The sequence below is a fragment of the Vicugna pacos genome, chromosome 1 (genome assembly GCF_048564905.1).
Source record: "Vicugna pacos chromosome 1, VicPac4, whole genome shotgun sequence".
Lineage (NCBI taxonomy): Eukaryota > Metazoa > Chordata > Mammalia > Artiodactyla > Camelidae > Vicugna > Vicugna pacos.
Window position 1 is genome coordinate 67,160,676 of NC_132987.1, and position 18,444 is coordinate 67,179,119.

At 30.9% G+C, this 18,444-nt stretch overlaps 1 protein-coding gene across 1 annotated transcript in view; it reads right to left on the reverse strand.

Annotated features, from left to right (window-relative positions):
- The window catches only part of STXBP5L (syntaxin binding protein 5L), a 288,793-nt gene that overhangs the window by 194,769 nt on the left and 75,580 nt on the right, over nt 1-18,444 (reverse strand). Inside the window, exon 5 of the mRNA XM_031680678.2 lies at nt 15,814-15,914. Coding sequence (XP_031536538.1) covers nt 15,814-15,914 — 101 coding nt within the window. The remainder of the gene's footprint in view (nt 1-15,813; nt 15,915-18,444) is intronic.

Genomic DNA, 18,444 nt, shown 5'->3' on the forward strand with positions numbered 1-18,444 from the left:
ACCTCTCTAGGTGATTCTGATACAGATGATTTATGAACTATTGGATGACTGCTACTTACTTACTCTTCAAGTTTTAGGATAAGAACCTAAATTACTAAGTTAGTAGTAGGGATAAAGCCTTGTAGTAGGAATAAAGCTATGTAGTCACCCCAAAACAGCTACTGATGGTTATAATAATCATGATAGTAAAAACAACAAAAGCCAGGGAAAGGAAAAGACAGCTACCCTAAGATTCCCTCAGCATCTTAAGTCAAAGACTGATATTTAGGAGTTTTAGTGGAAAAACCCAAACCATACAAAGGCAAAAATAAGGAATTAACATTTTCTAAGAGAAGGAATCTGATAATGTTGGACAACTTGTACCAAGCTAGAATTATAGTGTAAGAGATAATATTAAATAGACAGTGAAAATTTAGTTAAATTTCACTCACTGACTTAATGGGCTTTAATTAACTAATCAGATAGTAAAGAAACTCACTTTTTTATCCATAACTAGCTGGAAAACTAACAAACATAAGTCAAATTGTAAAAAATAAGTCATATTCTCTGCATTTCCATAGGGAATAACATCATCATTTCTGGCAAATGCAACTCTGAGAAGTTTATTCTCATTCTCCTACAGTGAAAGAAATAACATTTTCTACCTTCATTAAAATTCATAGAACATTTAAATTTTTGAAGCAGAGAACTGAGTTAGTGGAGGCCACTTGGGGAGCAGGAATGAGTCACAGGTCATCTAGTCAGGGTGATAAAAGTAGAAGTATAATGGGGAACCATAATTCCACCCCACCTAACAAATGCCTCTCCCTATCTCAGATGTTAGTAAAGGCCAGCTGGGAAACTGGAATTTCTATTCCCACCTTTAGAAACAAGAGGACATTTGCCCTTCCACTGCCAAAGCAATGTCAAAACAACCTACCCAAAACAGAAGGTTTAAAAAAGACCTAGGCTGTCATAACATTATACCAAAAATGTTCAGTTTGGATATAAAAATCACTCATATCAAGAAACAGAAAAATCTCAATTTGAATGAATAAAAATAGATACCAACACCAAGATGATACAGATGTTAGAGTTTCCTGATAAATATTTAAAAGAAGCTACATAAAAATGGAATAAGAAATTATGAGTAAAATGAAATGAAAAAAATAGAAAGTCTCAGCAAAGAAAGACAAGATTAAAAAAAACCAAATGCAAATTTTACCACTGAAAAGTACAAAAATATTAAAAACCTATGAGTAAGCTCAATAGCAGAATGGAGGAGACAGAAGACTCAGTGAACTCAAATATGAAACAATATAAATTATCCAATCTGTAAAACAGACTGAAAATTAATGTAAAAAAAAAATCAGAGACTCAGAAACCTGTGGGACAAAAACAAAAGATCTAACAATCATGTTATCAGTGTACCAGAAGAAAAAGAAAAAAGATAGAACTGAAATAGTAGTAAAAAAAAAATGTTTAAAAACTTCCCAAAATTGTCAAAAAGCAAAACAAAAGATTCAAGAAGCTGAAAAAAAATGCCAAAAGGATAAACCCAAAGAAATATAACCAAGACAAATCATAGCCAAACATCTGAAAACTAAAAAAGAAATCTTGAAGGTAGAGAGAAACAACATTTTAACCACAAGGCAAAAAATTCCAATGTTAGCAAATTTCTCATCAGAAAATAGGGGGCCAAAAGGAAGTAGAACATTACTCAAGGGCTTAAAGAAAGGAACTGTCAACCTAGAAATCTATACACATCTAAAATATTCCTATATTTATCAGACGAAGGAAAACTAAGAGCTTGTCACTAAAAGTCCAACTCTAAAAGAATGGTTAAAGGGAGTTCACTAAACAAAAAGGAATGACATAAGGAGGAATTTTTGAATATCAAATGTGAAGAAAAAACAACAGAGAATAAAAGTATGGGTAAATAAAATATGTTTTCCTTCTCCTTTTGAATTTTCTAAATTTTGTTTGATAGTTGAAGGAAAAATTATAACACAGTCTGATTTGATACTAAAAATAGAGGAAAATTTATTATAAATGAGGGAAGTAAAGGGAAATGAAGGAAAAAGGGTCTCTATATTTCATTCAAACTGGGAAAATGCAATAACTACAAACTATGGTAAGTTGTTTATATATAATGAAATGTCTACAGCAACCTCTAAAGAAGTAAAGTGATATAAAAAGACACTGAAAAATAAAGATTAAAGCAAAATGGAATTCTGAAAAACCTTCTTCAATAAAAAAACAGGAAGGCAAGAAAAAAAATACCAGGTAAGTGAAAAATAGATAAGCATGTAACAAAAAATAAAATATCTTAAGTCCTAAGATATCAATAATGACAGAAAATATAAACATCAATTAAAATACAGACTTATGGGGTGAATTTAAAAAAAAGACCCAACTATACTATCTACAAGAAACTCTCCTCAATTCTATTGACATAGGTAGGCTCAAAGTAAAAGGAAGGACAAAGATATATCATGCAAACATGAATCAAAAGAAAGCAGAAGAGGTTATATTAATATCAAATTTAAAAAGACTTCAGAGGTAAGGGAATGACCAGAGAGGGACATTTTGTAAATATAAAAAGGTCAACCCACCAAGAAGACAAGCAATCCTAAATGTGCATGCACCAAACAACAGGTTGCAAATTATATGAAGCAAAAACAGGTAAAACTGAAAAAAGGAAAAAAGAATCCATGATTCTAGTAGGAGATTTCAACACGTGTCTCTAGCAAATCAGTAAGGATACAAAAGAACTCAACACAACCATCAACCAACAGGATCTAATCAATATTTATAGAACAATCTGCCAAACAACAGCAAAATAGAAATTCTTTTCTAGCATCCACAAAATATAGACTACTATTTAGTCTTACTCATTATTATTTTGTTTAGATTTTCTATTTCTTCATTATTCCATCTTGGTAGGTCAGATGTTTGCAGGAATATATCCATTTCTTCTAGATTATCCAGTTTTTTAGCACATACTTAATTGGTAGTAGTCTCTCATAATCCTTTGTATTTTTGTGCTATCAGTTATGATGTTTCCTCTTTCAATACTGATTTTATATACTTGAGTCCTCTCTCTTCTCAGTTAATTTAGCTAAATATTTATCTATTTTGTTTATCTTTTCAAAGAACCAGCTCTTAGTTTCATTAATCTTTTCCATTGTTTTTCTGGCCTCTATTTCATTTATTTCTTCTATTATCTTTGTTATTTCCTTCATTCTGCTAACTTTGGATTTAGTTTTTCCTTTATTTCTAGCACCTTAAAGTGTAAAGTGAAGTTACTGAGGTCTGTCTTGTTTTGTAATGTAGGCATTTATCACTATAAACTTCCCTCTTAGAACTGCTTTTGCAGACTCCCATAGGTTTTGATACATTGTGTCTCCAATTTCATTTGTTTCATGATATTTCTTGACTTCTCTATTGATTTTCTTCTTTGACCCACTGGTTGTCCAAGATTATGTTATTTAATATCCACATATTTGTGAATTTTGCAGCTTTAACTCTGTTATTGATTTTTAGTTTCATACTGTTGTGTTCAGAAAAAATACTTGTTATAATTTCAATCTTCTTAAATTTGCTAATCCTGAAGTATGTATGTTCCATGTGCACTTGAGAAGAATATGTATTCTGCTTCTGTTAAATGGAATATCCTGTGTATGTCTGTTAGATCCGTTTGGTCTAACATGTCATTGAGATTCATTGTTTGCATATTAATCTTCTGTCTAGATGGTTTATCCATTGCTCAAAGTGGATACTTAAGTCCCCTACTATTACTGTATTGCTGTCTATTTCTCCCTCCATATCTGCTAACAATTGCTTAAAATATTTAGGTGCTCCAAAATTTGGTATGTATATGTTTACAATCATTATACACTCTTGATAACTGATCCCTTCATCATTAAATAATGAATTCTTTGTCTCCTGTTACAGTGTTTGACTTACAGTATATTTTGCTGATACAGGTATATCTACCCCTGATTTTTTTGGTCTCCATTTACTTGAAATATCTTTTTCATTCCTTCACTTACAGCTTGTTAGTGTCCTTAGTATATGTTACTTGAAAGTAGACTTACATTAATTGTGAATGCATATTTCATTTACAGAGAAACCACTAAAAATCTTTTAAAAAAGTGTAACTGATCTGCTAGGAGAGAGACAATGAAATCATGTAAAATACCTAATTAAAACCAAAGAAGGTAGGAAATGGGGAAGAAAGGAAATAAAGGATAAGTAATGTATAGGAAATAGTTATAAATGTGGTAGATATTAATTCAACTATTCAAAAATTACTTCACATGTGACAAATTAATAGAGATTTTCAAAGTGGATAAGAAAAATAACCAACTGTGTGTTATCTAAACAAAAACTCTTAAAAATACTGACACAGTATTCCACTCCTGGGTATTTATCCAAAGAAAATGAAAACACTAATTCAAAAAGATACATGCACCCCAATGTTCACAGCAAAATTATTTACAATAGCCAAGATATGGAAGCAACCTAAGTGTACATCAACAGATGAATGGGCAAAGATGTGGGAGATATATACACTCTACTATGACTTAGCTATAAAAAAAAGAATGAAATTTTGCCATTTGTGACAACATGGATGGACCTGAACAGTGATGTACTTAGTGAACTAAGTCAGACAGAGAAAGACAAATATTGTATGTTTTCACTTATATGTGGAATCTAAAAAATAAAACAAATGAACCAATATAACAAAACAGAAACAGACTCACAGACAGATAAACCACTGATTCCCAGGGGGAGTAGAGTGGGGGAGGGGCAAAACAGGTGAAAGGAATTAAGAAGTACATATTATTAGGTAGAAAATAAAGAAAGATACAAGGATGTAATGTATAATACAGGAAATGTAATCATTACTTTATAATAATTTTGTATAGAGTATAATCTTTATATATCAATTTACAATGCTGTATACCTGAAACATTGTAAGTCAACTATATTTCACTAAATAAAGTATTGACACCAACAAGTTAAAAGTGAAACGGGAGGGGAAAGATATACCTTGACAACACTAATCAAAATAAAGTTAAAGGAGCTATATTAACTTCAGACACAGCAGACATTAGAACAATAAGTATCATCAGTGATTACGAAGGGCAAAAAATAGTAATAAAAGGTCAATTCTCCAAGAAGACATAACAGTTCTCAATGTATATTATGAAATTATACCTAACGATAGAAATTAAATTACATGAGAAAAAATAATAGAAATTTACATTAAAAAGAAGAATCAATTAATATAGTTGGAGACTCCAACACCCAGGCAGAAAATCACCTAGAAGATAGGTGACCAGAACAGTAGCATCAATCAACTTGATCTAATCAACATTTATAGATTACTCCAACTAAAAACAGTAATAAATATGCTGATCAGGCTCACATGAAATATTCACTATGATAAACACATCCCAGTATAAAACACACCTTAACAAATTCTAATAATAGGAATTATACAAAGTGCATTCTCAAAACATGATGAAATTAAACTAGAAATCAAATGTAGAAATATAGCTGGAAAAATCCCCAAACATTTAGAGATTAAAATCCAAATAAAGTATGATAATAAACAAATAGGACCTAATGAAACTTACAAGCTTCTGCACAGCAAAGGAAACCAGAAGTAAAACAAGAAGGAAACCTACAGAATGGGAGAAAATTTTTGCAAATGAAACTGACAAAGGCTTGATCTCCAGAATATATAAGCAGCTCATATGACTTAATAAGAAAAAAACAAACAACCCAATCCAAAAATGGGCAAAAGACCTAAACAAGCAATTCTCCAAGGAAGAGATCAACTGATCAATAGGCACATGAAAAAATGCTCAATATTACTAATTATTAGAGAAATGCAAATCAAAACTACAATGAGATATCACCTCACACCAGTCAGAATGGCCATCATTCAAAAGTCCACAAATGACAAATGCTGGAGAGGCTGTGGAGAAAAGGGAACCCTCCTACACTGCTGGTGGGAATGCAGCTTGGTGCAGCCACTGCGGAAAACAGTGTGGAGATTCCTCAAAAGACTAGGAATAGACTTACCATATGACCCAAGAATCGTGCTCCTGGGCTTATGATATCCAGAAGGAAATCTACTTCAAAATGACACCTGCACTCCAATGTTCATAGCAGCACTATTTACAATAGCCAAGTCATAGAAACAGCCTAAGTGTCCATCAACAGATGACTGGATAAAGAAGAGGTGGTATATTTATACAATGGAATACTATTCAGCCATAAAAACCGACAACATAATGCCATTTGCAGCAACATGGATGTCCCTGGAAAATGTCATTCTAAGTGAAGTAAGCCAGAAAGAGAAAAAAAAATACCATATGAGATCACTCATATGTGGAATCTAAAAAAAAAAAAAAACCCAAAACATAAATACAAAACAGAAACAGACTCATAGACACAGAATACAAACTTGTGGTTGCCACAGGGTCGGGGGTGGGAAGGGATAGACTGGGATTTCAAAATGTAGAATAGAAAAACAAGATTATACTGTATAGACCAGGGAAATATATACAAGATCTTATGGTAGCTCACAGAGAAAAAATATGACAATGAATATATATATGTTCATGTATAACTGAAAAATTGTGTTCTACACTAGAATTTGACACAACATTGTAAAATTATGATAAATCAATAAAAAATGTTAAAAAAAGAAATGTTCATAAGATGATGATAAATCCACCTCTATATTCCTCTCCTTTAAAAAGAGAAAATCCTAACTCAAAAACCAAGTTGGAGTGAATCTGAGACTTGTCTCCCACTTCCTTGCTTGGCACTCTGCAAATAAACCCTTACCTTCTATAAACACTCATTGTCAGAGTTTGGCTTTCTGCACTGTGGACACACAAGCCCATGCTCAGTAACAAAAACTCTCAGTAAACTAGGAATAGAGAGGAACTTCTTCATAAATTATTCTTAATAAAGAATATCTATAAAAATCCTACAGCAACATCACACTTAATGGTGAGAAACTAGATGCTTGTCCCCTAAGATCAGAGACAAGGGAAGGATGTCCCTTTTCACCACTCCTATTCAACACTGTATTAGAAGACCTAGCTACTGTAACATGAAAATTAAAAAGAAATAAAAGATATATAGCTTGGGAAAAAATAAAGGTCTGTGTTCACAGAAGACAAGATTGTCTATGTAGAAAATTCCAAAGAACTGACAAAAACAATCTCCTAAAACTAATAAACAATTTTAGTAAGGTTTCAGGATACAGGACAATAGCTGTCAACTGCCTTCCTCTATAACATAAATAAACAATTGGAATTTAAATTTGAAAACACAATACCATCTATAATAGCACCAAAACAATGAGATGCATAGATATAATTCTAACATAATATTACAAAATCTGCATGCAGAAAACTTCCAGGGGTTAGTAATGGGATGGGGAGGGATGAGAGTGAGTGTAACTATAAAGATGTAGCACAAAAAAGATCTCTGTGATAATAGAATACTTATTGTATTTTGATTGTAATGGTGGTTACATGAGCATCCACATGTGACAAAATTGCATAAATTTATGTGGACTCTACTACACACACATACACAAACACACAAATTAGTGCACAAACAGTTGGGGAAATCTGAAACTGTGGGTTGTATAATGTCAATCTCCTAGTTAATACTGTACTATAGTTATACAAGGTATTATAATTGGGGGAAACTAAGTGAAGGGGACACAGAACCTCTCTGTACTATTTTCCAAATTCCTGCAAATACACAATTACTCCAAAATAAAGTTTTCTAAAAAGTGAAATAATGACAAACAAAACCTGAGAGAATGCATCATAACAAACCTGAAGTAAAATAAAGAATAAAGAATATTCTTCAGGAAGAAGAAAATGAATCCAAACAGAATTATAGGAGGAGATAAGGATCAAAAGAAAGAATAAATATACAGTGGTAAAATACATCAATATAAACTGAATATTGACATTCTTTCTCTATTAGTATATTAGAAACTATATTAGTAATGCATTATAGAGTTTAAAGTGAATCTAGAAATAAAATATAATGTCAAATATACAAAAGGCAAGGGGATGGTAAATGGAGGTAAAGTTTAAGTTACTGTCATTATCAAAGAAATGTATAGGAAATACTGTTTCAGACTGAAGTAGTGAAGGTTCTATATTGAAATCTCTAAGTTTAGCCCTTAAACAAGAGTGAAAAAAATATATATATTGGCTTCATATAGGGAGAAAAGGACAATAAAAAGTTTAAGTCAAAAGAAAGTAAGGAAAATTAAAAAGAAACGTAAAAATTAGAGTGAAATAAAAAACAATATGATAGTAGATATAAACCAAGATACATGAGAAATTATATTAAATGTAAATATACCAAGTACAAGACCCAGATTGTCAGACTAATTTTTTAAATTATATGTTTATAGAAAAGAACATAGAGACACAGTAAAATAGTGAGAAAATACGTACCATGCAAACACTAACTCAAGAAAGCTGGTATAGCTATATAAATATCAACAATGTACTTTCTAAGACAAGACATATTACTAAAGAGAATAGGGATATTTCATATTGATAAAGGAATAAATATATATGGAAGATAGGACAATTATAAATCTGTATGCATCCAACAATTTAGCTTCAAAACATATAAATTGTTAATATTAAAAAGAGAAACAGTAAAATCTATAATCATAGTAGAATTTAACACTCCTCTCTATACCATGTAGAAATCATTAATAATTAAAAATCCAAACAACACAATTAACAAATCTGTTCTAATTTACATATATAGAACAAGAACCCAACAACAGATGAGTAAAAGTACGGTTTGTGCACATTTACCAGAACCATTCCTATTTGAAACCATAACACAAGTCAACAAATGCCAAAGGAACTGAAATCATATAGACAACAATCTCTCCACAGTATTATTTGTTTACTTACAATAAAAAAAGAAAAATAGAAAACCTCCAACTGCTTAGAAATTAAGTCATTAATAAATAACACAAGAAATAATAGAGAATTTGTAAAAGATTTTAGTTTCACATTAATAAAGACAAGACATACCTAAAATCTGCAAATCAGCTAAAACTATTATTTAGAGGAAAAATTTTAGCCTTAAATTCATTTGTCATAACAGAGGACATATTAAATCAGTTACACAGGTTTCCATCTCCAGAATCTAGTTAAAGAACAGTTAATCACATCCAATAAAAGTAGTAAAGAGTAGAAATCAATGAACTAGAATGATATATATTGTTCAATTGAAGACACACACACACACACACACAATGGATTATTAAACAGCCATAAAAAAGAATGAAATATTGCCATCTGCAGCAACATGGATGGACCTAGAGAATATACTAAATGATGTAAGTCAGACAAAGATAAATATTATATGATATCACTTATATGTGAAATATAAAAAATAATACAAATGAATCTATTTACAAAACAGAAACAGACTCACAGATATAGAAAACAAACTTACAGTTACCAAAGGGGGAAGGGGGAAGGTAAATTAGGAATATGAATTAACAGACACTACTATATATAAAATAGATAAGCAACAAGGATTTACTGTATAACTCAGGGAACAATATTCAATATCTTGTAATAACCTATAATGGAAAATAATCTTAAATATATATATATAACTGAATCACTTTGCTGTACACCTGAAACTAATATGATATTGTAAATCAACTATACTTCAATTAAAAAAGAGAGTGAGATGGAGAAAAGAGAAGAAAAAGAATGAAAAACAGGAAATTACTACAGATGCTACTGTTAAGGCCAATAAATTTAAAAGTTTTGATGAACAGGATAAATTTCTTAAAAAATACAAGTTATCAAAACTGACTCCAGGAAAAACAGAATATCTGAATATTCCTAAACCTATTAAGAAAATTGAATATGCAATTTAAAATCTTCCCACAGAGAAAAACCCAGGCCCAGATTGCTTTATTTGTGATTTTTTTTTTCAAATTTTAAGAAAGAAATGACACCAATCTTCCACAAGTACTTGTAGGGTTTAGAAAAGAGGAAACATTTCATTTTATGAGGTCAAAATAACTACAACATGAGAACCTAACAGGGAATTCAAAAGAAAGGAAATTTACATTCTAAACGCTTGTTAACATAGATTTAGAAAAAACTCTTAAACAACTTAAGCAAAATATTAGCAAATTCAGAATATATAATAATGCTACTACATCACTGAAGTTGTATTTATTCTGGGAATACAAGCGTCATTTAACATTCAAAAGTGGGAAGGCATAGCTCAAGTGGTAGAGTCCATGCTTAGCATGCACAAGGACATGGGTTCAATCCCCAAGGCCTCCCCTAAAAACAAATAAACCACACTCCCACAAAAAAAGAAAAAGATAACATTCAAAGATCAATTGATGTCATTTACCACACTAATAGATAAAAAAGGGAAAAAAATCATATGATCATCACAATAGATTCATAAGAACTATGTGATAAAAGTCAACATCCATTCACAATTTTAAAATATATATGCTTATAACAAATTAGAAGCAAAAGAAGCTTCCTGAAACTAATAAAATAGATCTATTTTAAAAACTTACAGTAAACATGTACTTAAAGGTGAAATAATAAAAATATTCTCCCTAAGATCAGTAAGTAGACAAGAAAAGCATTGTCATTGACCTTTTTATTCAATATTAAACTGGAAGTCTATAGTGGACAGATTCCACGGTAGTCCCCATGATCCCCGTCTCCTGATGCCCTTACCTTTACATAATCCCCTTCCCCTTCAGTGTGCACAGGACCTATGATTTGCTTTTAACCAAAAGAAAATGGCAAGGGTCATGAGATGTCACTTCCATGACTAAATTACATATGATTGTAACATTCATCTTGTGAGAAGACTCTCTCCCTCATTGGCTCTGAAGAAGAAAGCTGCTACATTGTGAGCTGGCCTATGGAGACAGCCATATAGCAAGCAACTGAGGATAGCTTCTGTTCAACAGCCAGCATAAACTAAGCCCCTCAGTCCAACAGCAACAACCAAATAATTTTGAAAATGGATCCTTTCTCAATCAAGCCTCAGATAAAGCTACTGCCCTGGCAGCTATCTTAATTGCAGTTTGTGAGATCCTGAAATAGAAACTCATCTAAGCTAAGTGTCCTGAATGAGATAAGAAACACAAACTCTGAGATAAGAAACATGTATTGTTTTAAGCCACTGAGTTTGTGGTAATACTGTCACACAGCAATAAATAAGTAATACACAGTCTTAACCCCAATACAATAGAAAGAAATTAGTATATATATATTATATATAAATTAGTATATATTAGTGTATATATATATATATAACTATAAAGAAGAAAATAAAACTATCATTTGAAGATGGCAGGATTGTGTACATAGGAATCTACAATAAACTATTTGAATTATTAATTGAACTTAAGCAAAGTCATTGGATACAAAGTCAACATGCAAAGATAAATTATATTTCCATATTCCAACAAAAATAATATAGAGAATGATACATTATCATTATGAACAATGTATAATAGCATCTTAAATTATCAAGTATTTATGATCAAATGTAACAAAAATGTAAAAGACCTACAAAGGAAACTATAAATGTTATTTAGAAAAATCAAAGAAGACCTAAGTAAGTAGCAGGATATAAATATACCATGTTCAATTCTCTGACTGTTTATGATTCATACAATGAATCAATGTCATCATTGTTAATGACAATTAATCAGTATTGCCACTCCCAATCATTACGGGGAATGTCATTTCTCCCCAAACTGATCTACACATTCAAGATATTTCTAAACAAAATTTCAGCAAGTGTGTTTGTGGAATTTGACAAGCTATTTCTAAAATTTAAATGGAAATACAAAAGTTAACAGGATGATTGAAGTAGAATGGTTAATCAAAGAATATTCATTAAATTAAATACAACGTAATGATGAAAATAATAAACTGAGGCTACATGCAATATGGTTGAAACTTGCAAACATAATGTTGAGCAAAAGAAGCCAAATACAAACAAGTATATCTATACAATTCCATTTCTATAATTGTCAAAAACAACAGGCAAAATTAATCTTTAGTGTTTGAAATCAGATAGTGTTAAACCTTGGGGGTTAGGTTGTGACTGGAAGGTAACACAGGGAGTTTCTGTGGTTTTAGTAAGTTTCTGTTTCTTGATTTGTGTGTTTTTTAGATGACGTAAATTTATTTCAAGGCATACACAATATTTATAGTTCTTGATAATTCAGCAATATTTGCAGAAACACCAAAAAAAAAGAATAAGGAAGCTTTCTATGTACTGATAAGGAATGATCTTAAGAATATATTTAAAGAGAAAAAAGCAAGATGCAAAACTGTATAACATACTACAATTTGTGTAACAGAAATATATATTTTCATATTTGCCTATAAATAAATAAGGAAGAAAATTATGTTACATATAATATTTGCTTATATGTGTACAAAATGAATCTCTGGAAAGACGTAAGAAATTAATAACACTGCTTGCCTCTGATGATAGGGACTAAGTATCTAGGGGACAGGAGTGGAAGAAAGATCCGTCACTATACATACAACTTTTATCTTTTAAATGTCAAACCAGGCAAATGTGTTAATTACTTAAGAAAATTTTAAAAGAAAAATCATTCAAATTATCTTTATAAAGCAATAAAACTTTTTAAATTTAGTTTATAAATTGTGTTACCAAAAGCCAACTCTGATGGACCAAGTTTGCTAGAGAATGCATAAATTACAGAGTTCTTAACAAAAAATTCTTCCTGGTAGTTTAGCTAATATTCCTTAGAAGTAGTCTGATAATATTAATTAGCAGAACATCACAGATAGAATAAATAAACTCTAATATAATAAATACAAATAATTTATGATCTGCATATCATAACCTAACTGTTGAATTTTACTTGAAAACCATATAAAACAACTCTATACTTCCTCCAACATTATATAATTTATGATCAGTGATAGTATGGGTTGTTAATATGCCTAAAATGTGAATGTTTGACTTTATTCACTTTTCAGGTCATGCATCACAAAAATCAAAGCAGTTTTCCTTCCATATTTAGGTTTATAAAGTCAGATATGAGAGGATTCCAAGGTTCAACCACCAAAAGCAGCTGGAATATCTAAAACTATTCCTCAACAATCTAAGCCTGGTTGTTGCCTTCAAAAAGTGTAAGACTAAGGTGCCATAATTTTAAAAAATCCCTAAAATTTATAAACTAAATATGCATATATGTACATGTCATAAACATAAGTATATGTAAACAAAGACTGTTGCCATTCTAGTTCTACGGGGATTAATTGCAATCTAATACAGGCACCCACTAACAGTATACTCAGAGCGTAATTCAGGACAGAAAAACATAGGATGAAGCATTCTGTGTTATGACTGTATAGCCCCTAGACAGTTAAAATGCATATCTAAGGAAGAATTTCAATGACCCCAGATTCTTACATCTTCCCACACATAGAAAAGCACTAAAATCATTAACTTCAGATGTCTGTTCTTTGTGATTAGCAGTAATCTTTTATGCTTGACTTCATATATTTCCCAGACCAAAAATAAAATATATATATATATATATGTATATGTGTATGTGTGTGTGTGTGTGTGTGTGTGTGTGTGTGTATTTGTACCTCCCCTACTTCTTCAGAGAAGTTCCTCAGAACTATCTGATAGGCTATCTTCCAGGCTATAGTCCTTAGTAAGACCCTCAATAAAACTTAACTCACAACTCTCACATTGTGCATCTTTCTTTCATTCAACAGGTATGTAGAAATTTATATAGTTAAATGGCTGATTTAAGAGGGCTTAGAGTTCCCAAAGACGCTTGGTTATTGCTTCTTTACTTACTTAAGCCTCACATTCACCATACATTTAAAGATATTTTCTCCTCCATAATAAATTGTGATATTTAATGATTATTCTCAAATTCAAGATAATGAATTTATCTTTCTCAAAAAGATAAATATCACATTTTTGTAAGCATTAAAATAGGAAATTCCTGCAAAGTTCCTAAGATTTAAATTTGTCCGAAATCTGTCAGCTTACGCTTTTATGTTGCTACCAGTTAAATCCACTTCCATTGATATAATAAAATTATAATTGGAAATCATTACCATCAATCATTTCTTCTCCCCAAAATGGCCATAAAAAAGGCCAGAACATTTCCTTCAACATTCCAATTATGAAAGGTAAAAAACTCATTCTGTACATCTACACAGAAGTGTAGGGCTGGATCTACTCAAAACATTGACAAACAAAAAATCTTGCAAGCAGAGAGAGATAAAATCAATATGGTAATATCTGAGTAAGTAATATTTTTAGTGGTAAAGATATAAAGAACAGTATGACAATTCTTGACTGATCTTTAAGTTTTTCAATATCCTGAAATTTCTGCTAAATTACTTATTTTAAAATTTAAGATAAAATAACACAAATTAGATCTAATCTAAAGAAAGAAGTCCTATCTGGTTTTAGTAAATACCTAAAATATAAATTTCCTCCTCTCAAAAAATACTGGATATAATAAAAACTTCCATTGATGCTGAATCCCAAAATACTGTGGACATGATAGTCATGAATACTACTCAGAATACTGAAGATTAATGACTTTAATAGTATAGTATGCATATAAGAAGAAAAAGAAAAAGCTTCAGGTAGAAAAAGAAAGACTCTCCATACAGGTGCTATCCTTTTTTCTCACCAAAACTATAAAAACTGGTTTACTTCATTAAGCTCTGCCCATAAAGCAATGATTCCTTATGAACTATTACCATTCAACAAAATTAAAATAAAACGAGCACTTTCTTGAGCTCTCAGCAGTGACTGCCTGTCTCTATTATTCACCCACCTCAGTTTGAATAGTACTTGCTAATCTGTATAAATTTACTCCTCAGGGGTTTCTTTTCATTCATTAACATCAAATTTTCCTGTGAAGCCCTTCTCATTCACTGCAAAGAGTTTGACTATTTCCCAAATAATAAACAAATATCAGATCGTTTTATAATTAAGATAATTAACAGAGATAATAAAATACAAATTTTACTCCATCTCGAGGTAGATTATCAGTTACGTAGATGTCTGTTATATTCTAGGTCTGGTTGAAACTAACATTAGAAACACTAAAATTTGGTACAGCTTGTTACAAATAAAATCTAATAAAATTTTCCATATTCATTCATATAGTTTTCTTTTTCTGATTATTATATCATTATAAAGTGGGAGAATTTGAATTCTGATCAATTTACCATCTTTAAAAACATTAACCTTGGATATGTACTGTTGCTCAACAGTTAGTACCAACATTTCTGTATGTCTAAAACTTTTGTCTCAGTACTTTTTCAAAGTAAAAAAATATTTCAAGTTAAAAAAATAACAAAAGGGTAGAAGTATAGGAGATAACTGCCATGATCAAAAGGTGTAGAAATACATTTAGTATTTACTTGACTTTTAAATTTTAAGTCTGGGTTTCAGCACTCTAGCCTAAGGAAAAGAACACATCATTGCTGAAGTCCTGATTTACAGCAAGGAGAACAAGAATGTTAGGCGTTCCCCATTAGATGACTGAATCTGTATCAATTATGAACTTTCTATGAAAATAAACTATTATAAAAGCAAGCACAAATACTATTTCTAGCTATTAGGATTATGAAAAAAAGTTCTTTCAGAAGTTAACCTGAAACTTGCTCAGGAAATAATTTTCTTACATATTAAGTAATTGTTTAACTCATACATTCTTACCGTTCTCGGTTAAATTTAAGAGAATGAAGAATAGCTGGTCTTTTTTGTCTAAGGTTCCACAAATGAAGTGTATCATCTGAGCCAGCACTGACCAAAGCACCCTGGAACAAAAAGAAGACAAAGTGAGTGATCTACTTAAATTATGTTATTTGTGAAGCAAAAACAAGCCAATTTACTGAATTTTTCACTGCTTTTAATGTTATTTGTTATTTATCTGACCTAGAAGTGTGAGGAAGGACGATTAGCACACACTTCACTCAGGAGGCCTAAAAATGCTAAGAGTAGAAGAAGCAGGTGAACTACTGTATATAAACTGGTGAGAATAACTGGCTTAAGAAATATGCATTTATCAATGGAAGGATTACTATTTAAGCATCATTGTGACTATTCAAGATTTCTTATATTTTCTTTGGGAAAAACTAAGTTTAATTTTTTTGTTTCTACTATTTAGACATATACCATTAGCTCTACAGAGAATCAAATATCCAACCAAGTTTTAAAATTGCAATCTGGCCATATAAAAATTCACCACTTGTAAGAATCTGCTATATAGTTGGGAAGTATATATTCTTCCTAAAAAGTATATTTGGTGTAATTTAATTTGTTTTTATAGTTCAAGAAGCATCATCTATGACAAAGAAAACATTTCTCCAACTAGAATTCACTATAACTAGAAAAATAATACTAAGATTCTTTTTATACAAAGCCTCCAAACATAAATGAATCCTATTTCATTTATAATAGGATGCTTTCTACCTCTTAGTATAGCAGACACCATATAGGCAGAAAACTAGCTGCCATGTATAACTTCATATACATACATTTATTTATTTCACTGAGTTAAGTAAGATCACCCTAAACTATGTGAGAACTTTTGTCATTTTGAGTTTCCCAGCAAATAATGTCAATGCCTGCCCTACAATAGAGCTTGAAGCTACTCTGGAGTATGGAATGTGTTCTGTAAAAGTCATCTTGCAGAATCATGGTAGTCCTGAGATACCTAAAATTCTTCTCTTATTTTACAAAGTACTCTGTTACAAGTAACCTTTCATAGTTTATTAAATCAATCACAGATATCAAAATGATCATCCCATGTAGATGCTAGGAAGAACTATATTGAAATTCCTAGAATTTATTTCTTCTTTAGGAGTTAGAGGAGAATTAACAATTAACAATTAACAATTCCTAAGACAAATATATGGTCATGTATCCTATGATGTTTCTCTCAATAATACGTACCTGTGATTTTAGTCTTAAAGAAAAATAGCTTTTGAAACAACAATCATAATGAGAGAGTACAACCATTAAAAATATTTTAAAATGTGTACAATTTGCATATTTATATATAAATCTATAAATACACATATTCAAAGAGGTATGCATTGACATACATTTTAACATGAACTCATAAATAATTACATTCCATGCAGTAAAATGTACCCTATATGTGTCTTAAGGATTTTTTGTTTGTTTGCTTGTTTTATTTGTAAACTATTCCCAAATGTTTCATATATACACACTAGAAAATTATTAGGATTGCTTGCAAGTACTTGATAAGCTAAATCTTTTAAAAATATAGAATAGTGATCTCATTTTGCAGGAAAGTGGAAACTCATTTTGGGTGAGGGTGAGGATAGACCATGATATATGAAATTAATAAAACATTCTCTATAGCAAATACATTATGTGCTATACAAAAGATACAATATGTCAAAGGAAACGAAAGTAAAATAAAGCAGCAGATGTTCAATAATATCTTAGTGTAATAGCTGAATAAATCTAGGGAGGAAGTCAGTATTAGTAACTCTATGATAAAACTGGGAGGAAACTTAGCATTTGAGAGAAGTGAACAAAACCACTGGAAATAACACCAGCTGAGATATAAGACACCTGAAAGGAAGCACATCAGCAGGGTTTCTAGGGCTCATTTGCAAAAGCAAATCTGTAAGAAGCACTACTAATGAAGATCTGTGAAAAGATTAAAAATTGAAGAAAACCACAGGTCACGAGGTCAGAAACTGGTATGTCTGGAAAAAGGTACAGAAGTTGAGTATAACACAGATCAAGGTGAGTAGTTCAGGATAAAGTAAACAATGGAAAGATGTTGAAGATTTATCTTTATTTATTCTTAGTTATGTAACAGCAGAGGGGCAAACTTAGGGCCTTGAAGATAATTCTCAGAGGACAGGACACAGAGAAAAATCACATGGAAATAATTTATGCCTGCCAGTAAACATCTATGCAGAAGGCAAAAGGGTGAGATCTCTCAACTATGAGCTACGGAGTAACACTAAGACTCTAAAAAGGTTGTCATCCTAGATACAAATAACTAATTATTACAATAAAAATTTTTTTAATGTTTTGCCTTTTCTTATTTCCCTTCCTTATTCTGGTACGCCACAGCAAATATGCCTAAAACATGAAATATGCTAGGTTTGTCAATAAGGAGAATCTCACAGCCTTCTGAAGAAGACTCTGAGCCAAGAGAAGTAAAAATGTGGACATTTGCCAATATCACTAATTTTTTCATTCCTCAGGTATCTCTGATATAAAGTTATATGAAACATTTCACCCATGTTTATGAGTATAAATTCTTAGAAAGATATATGTAAATATATAGAGATATTGTAT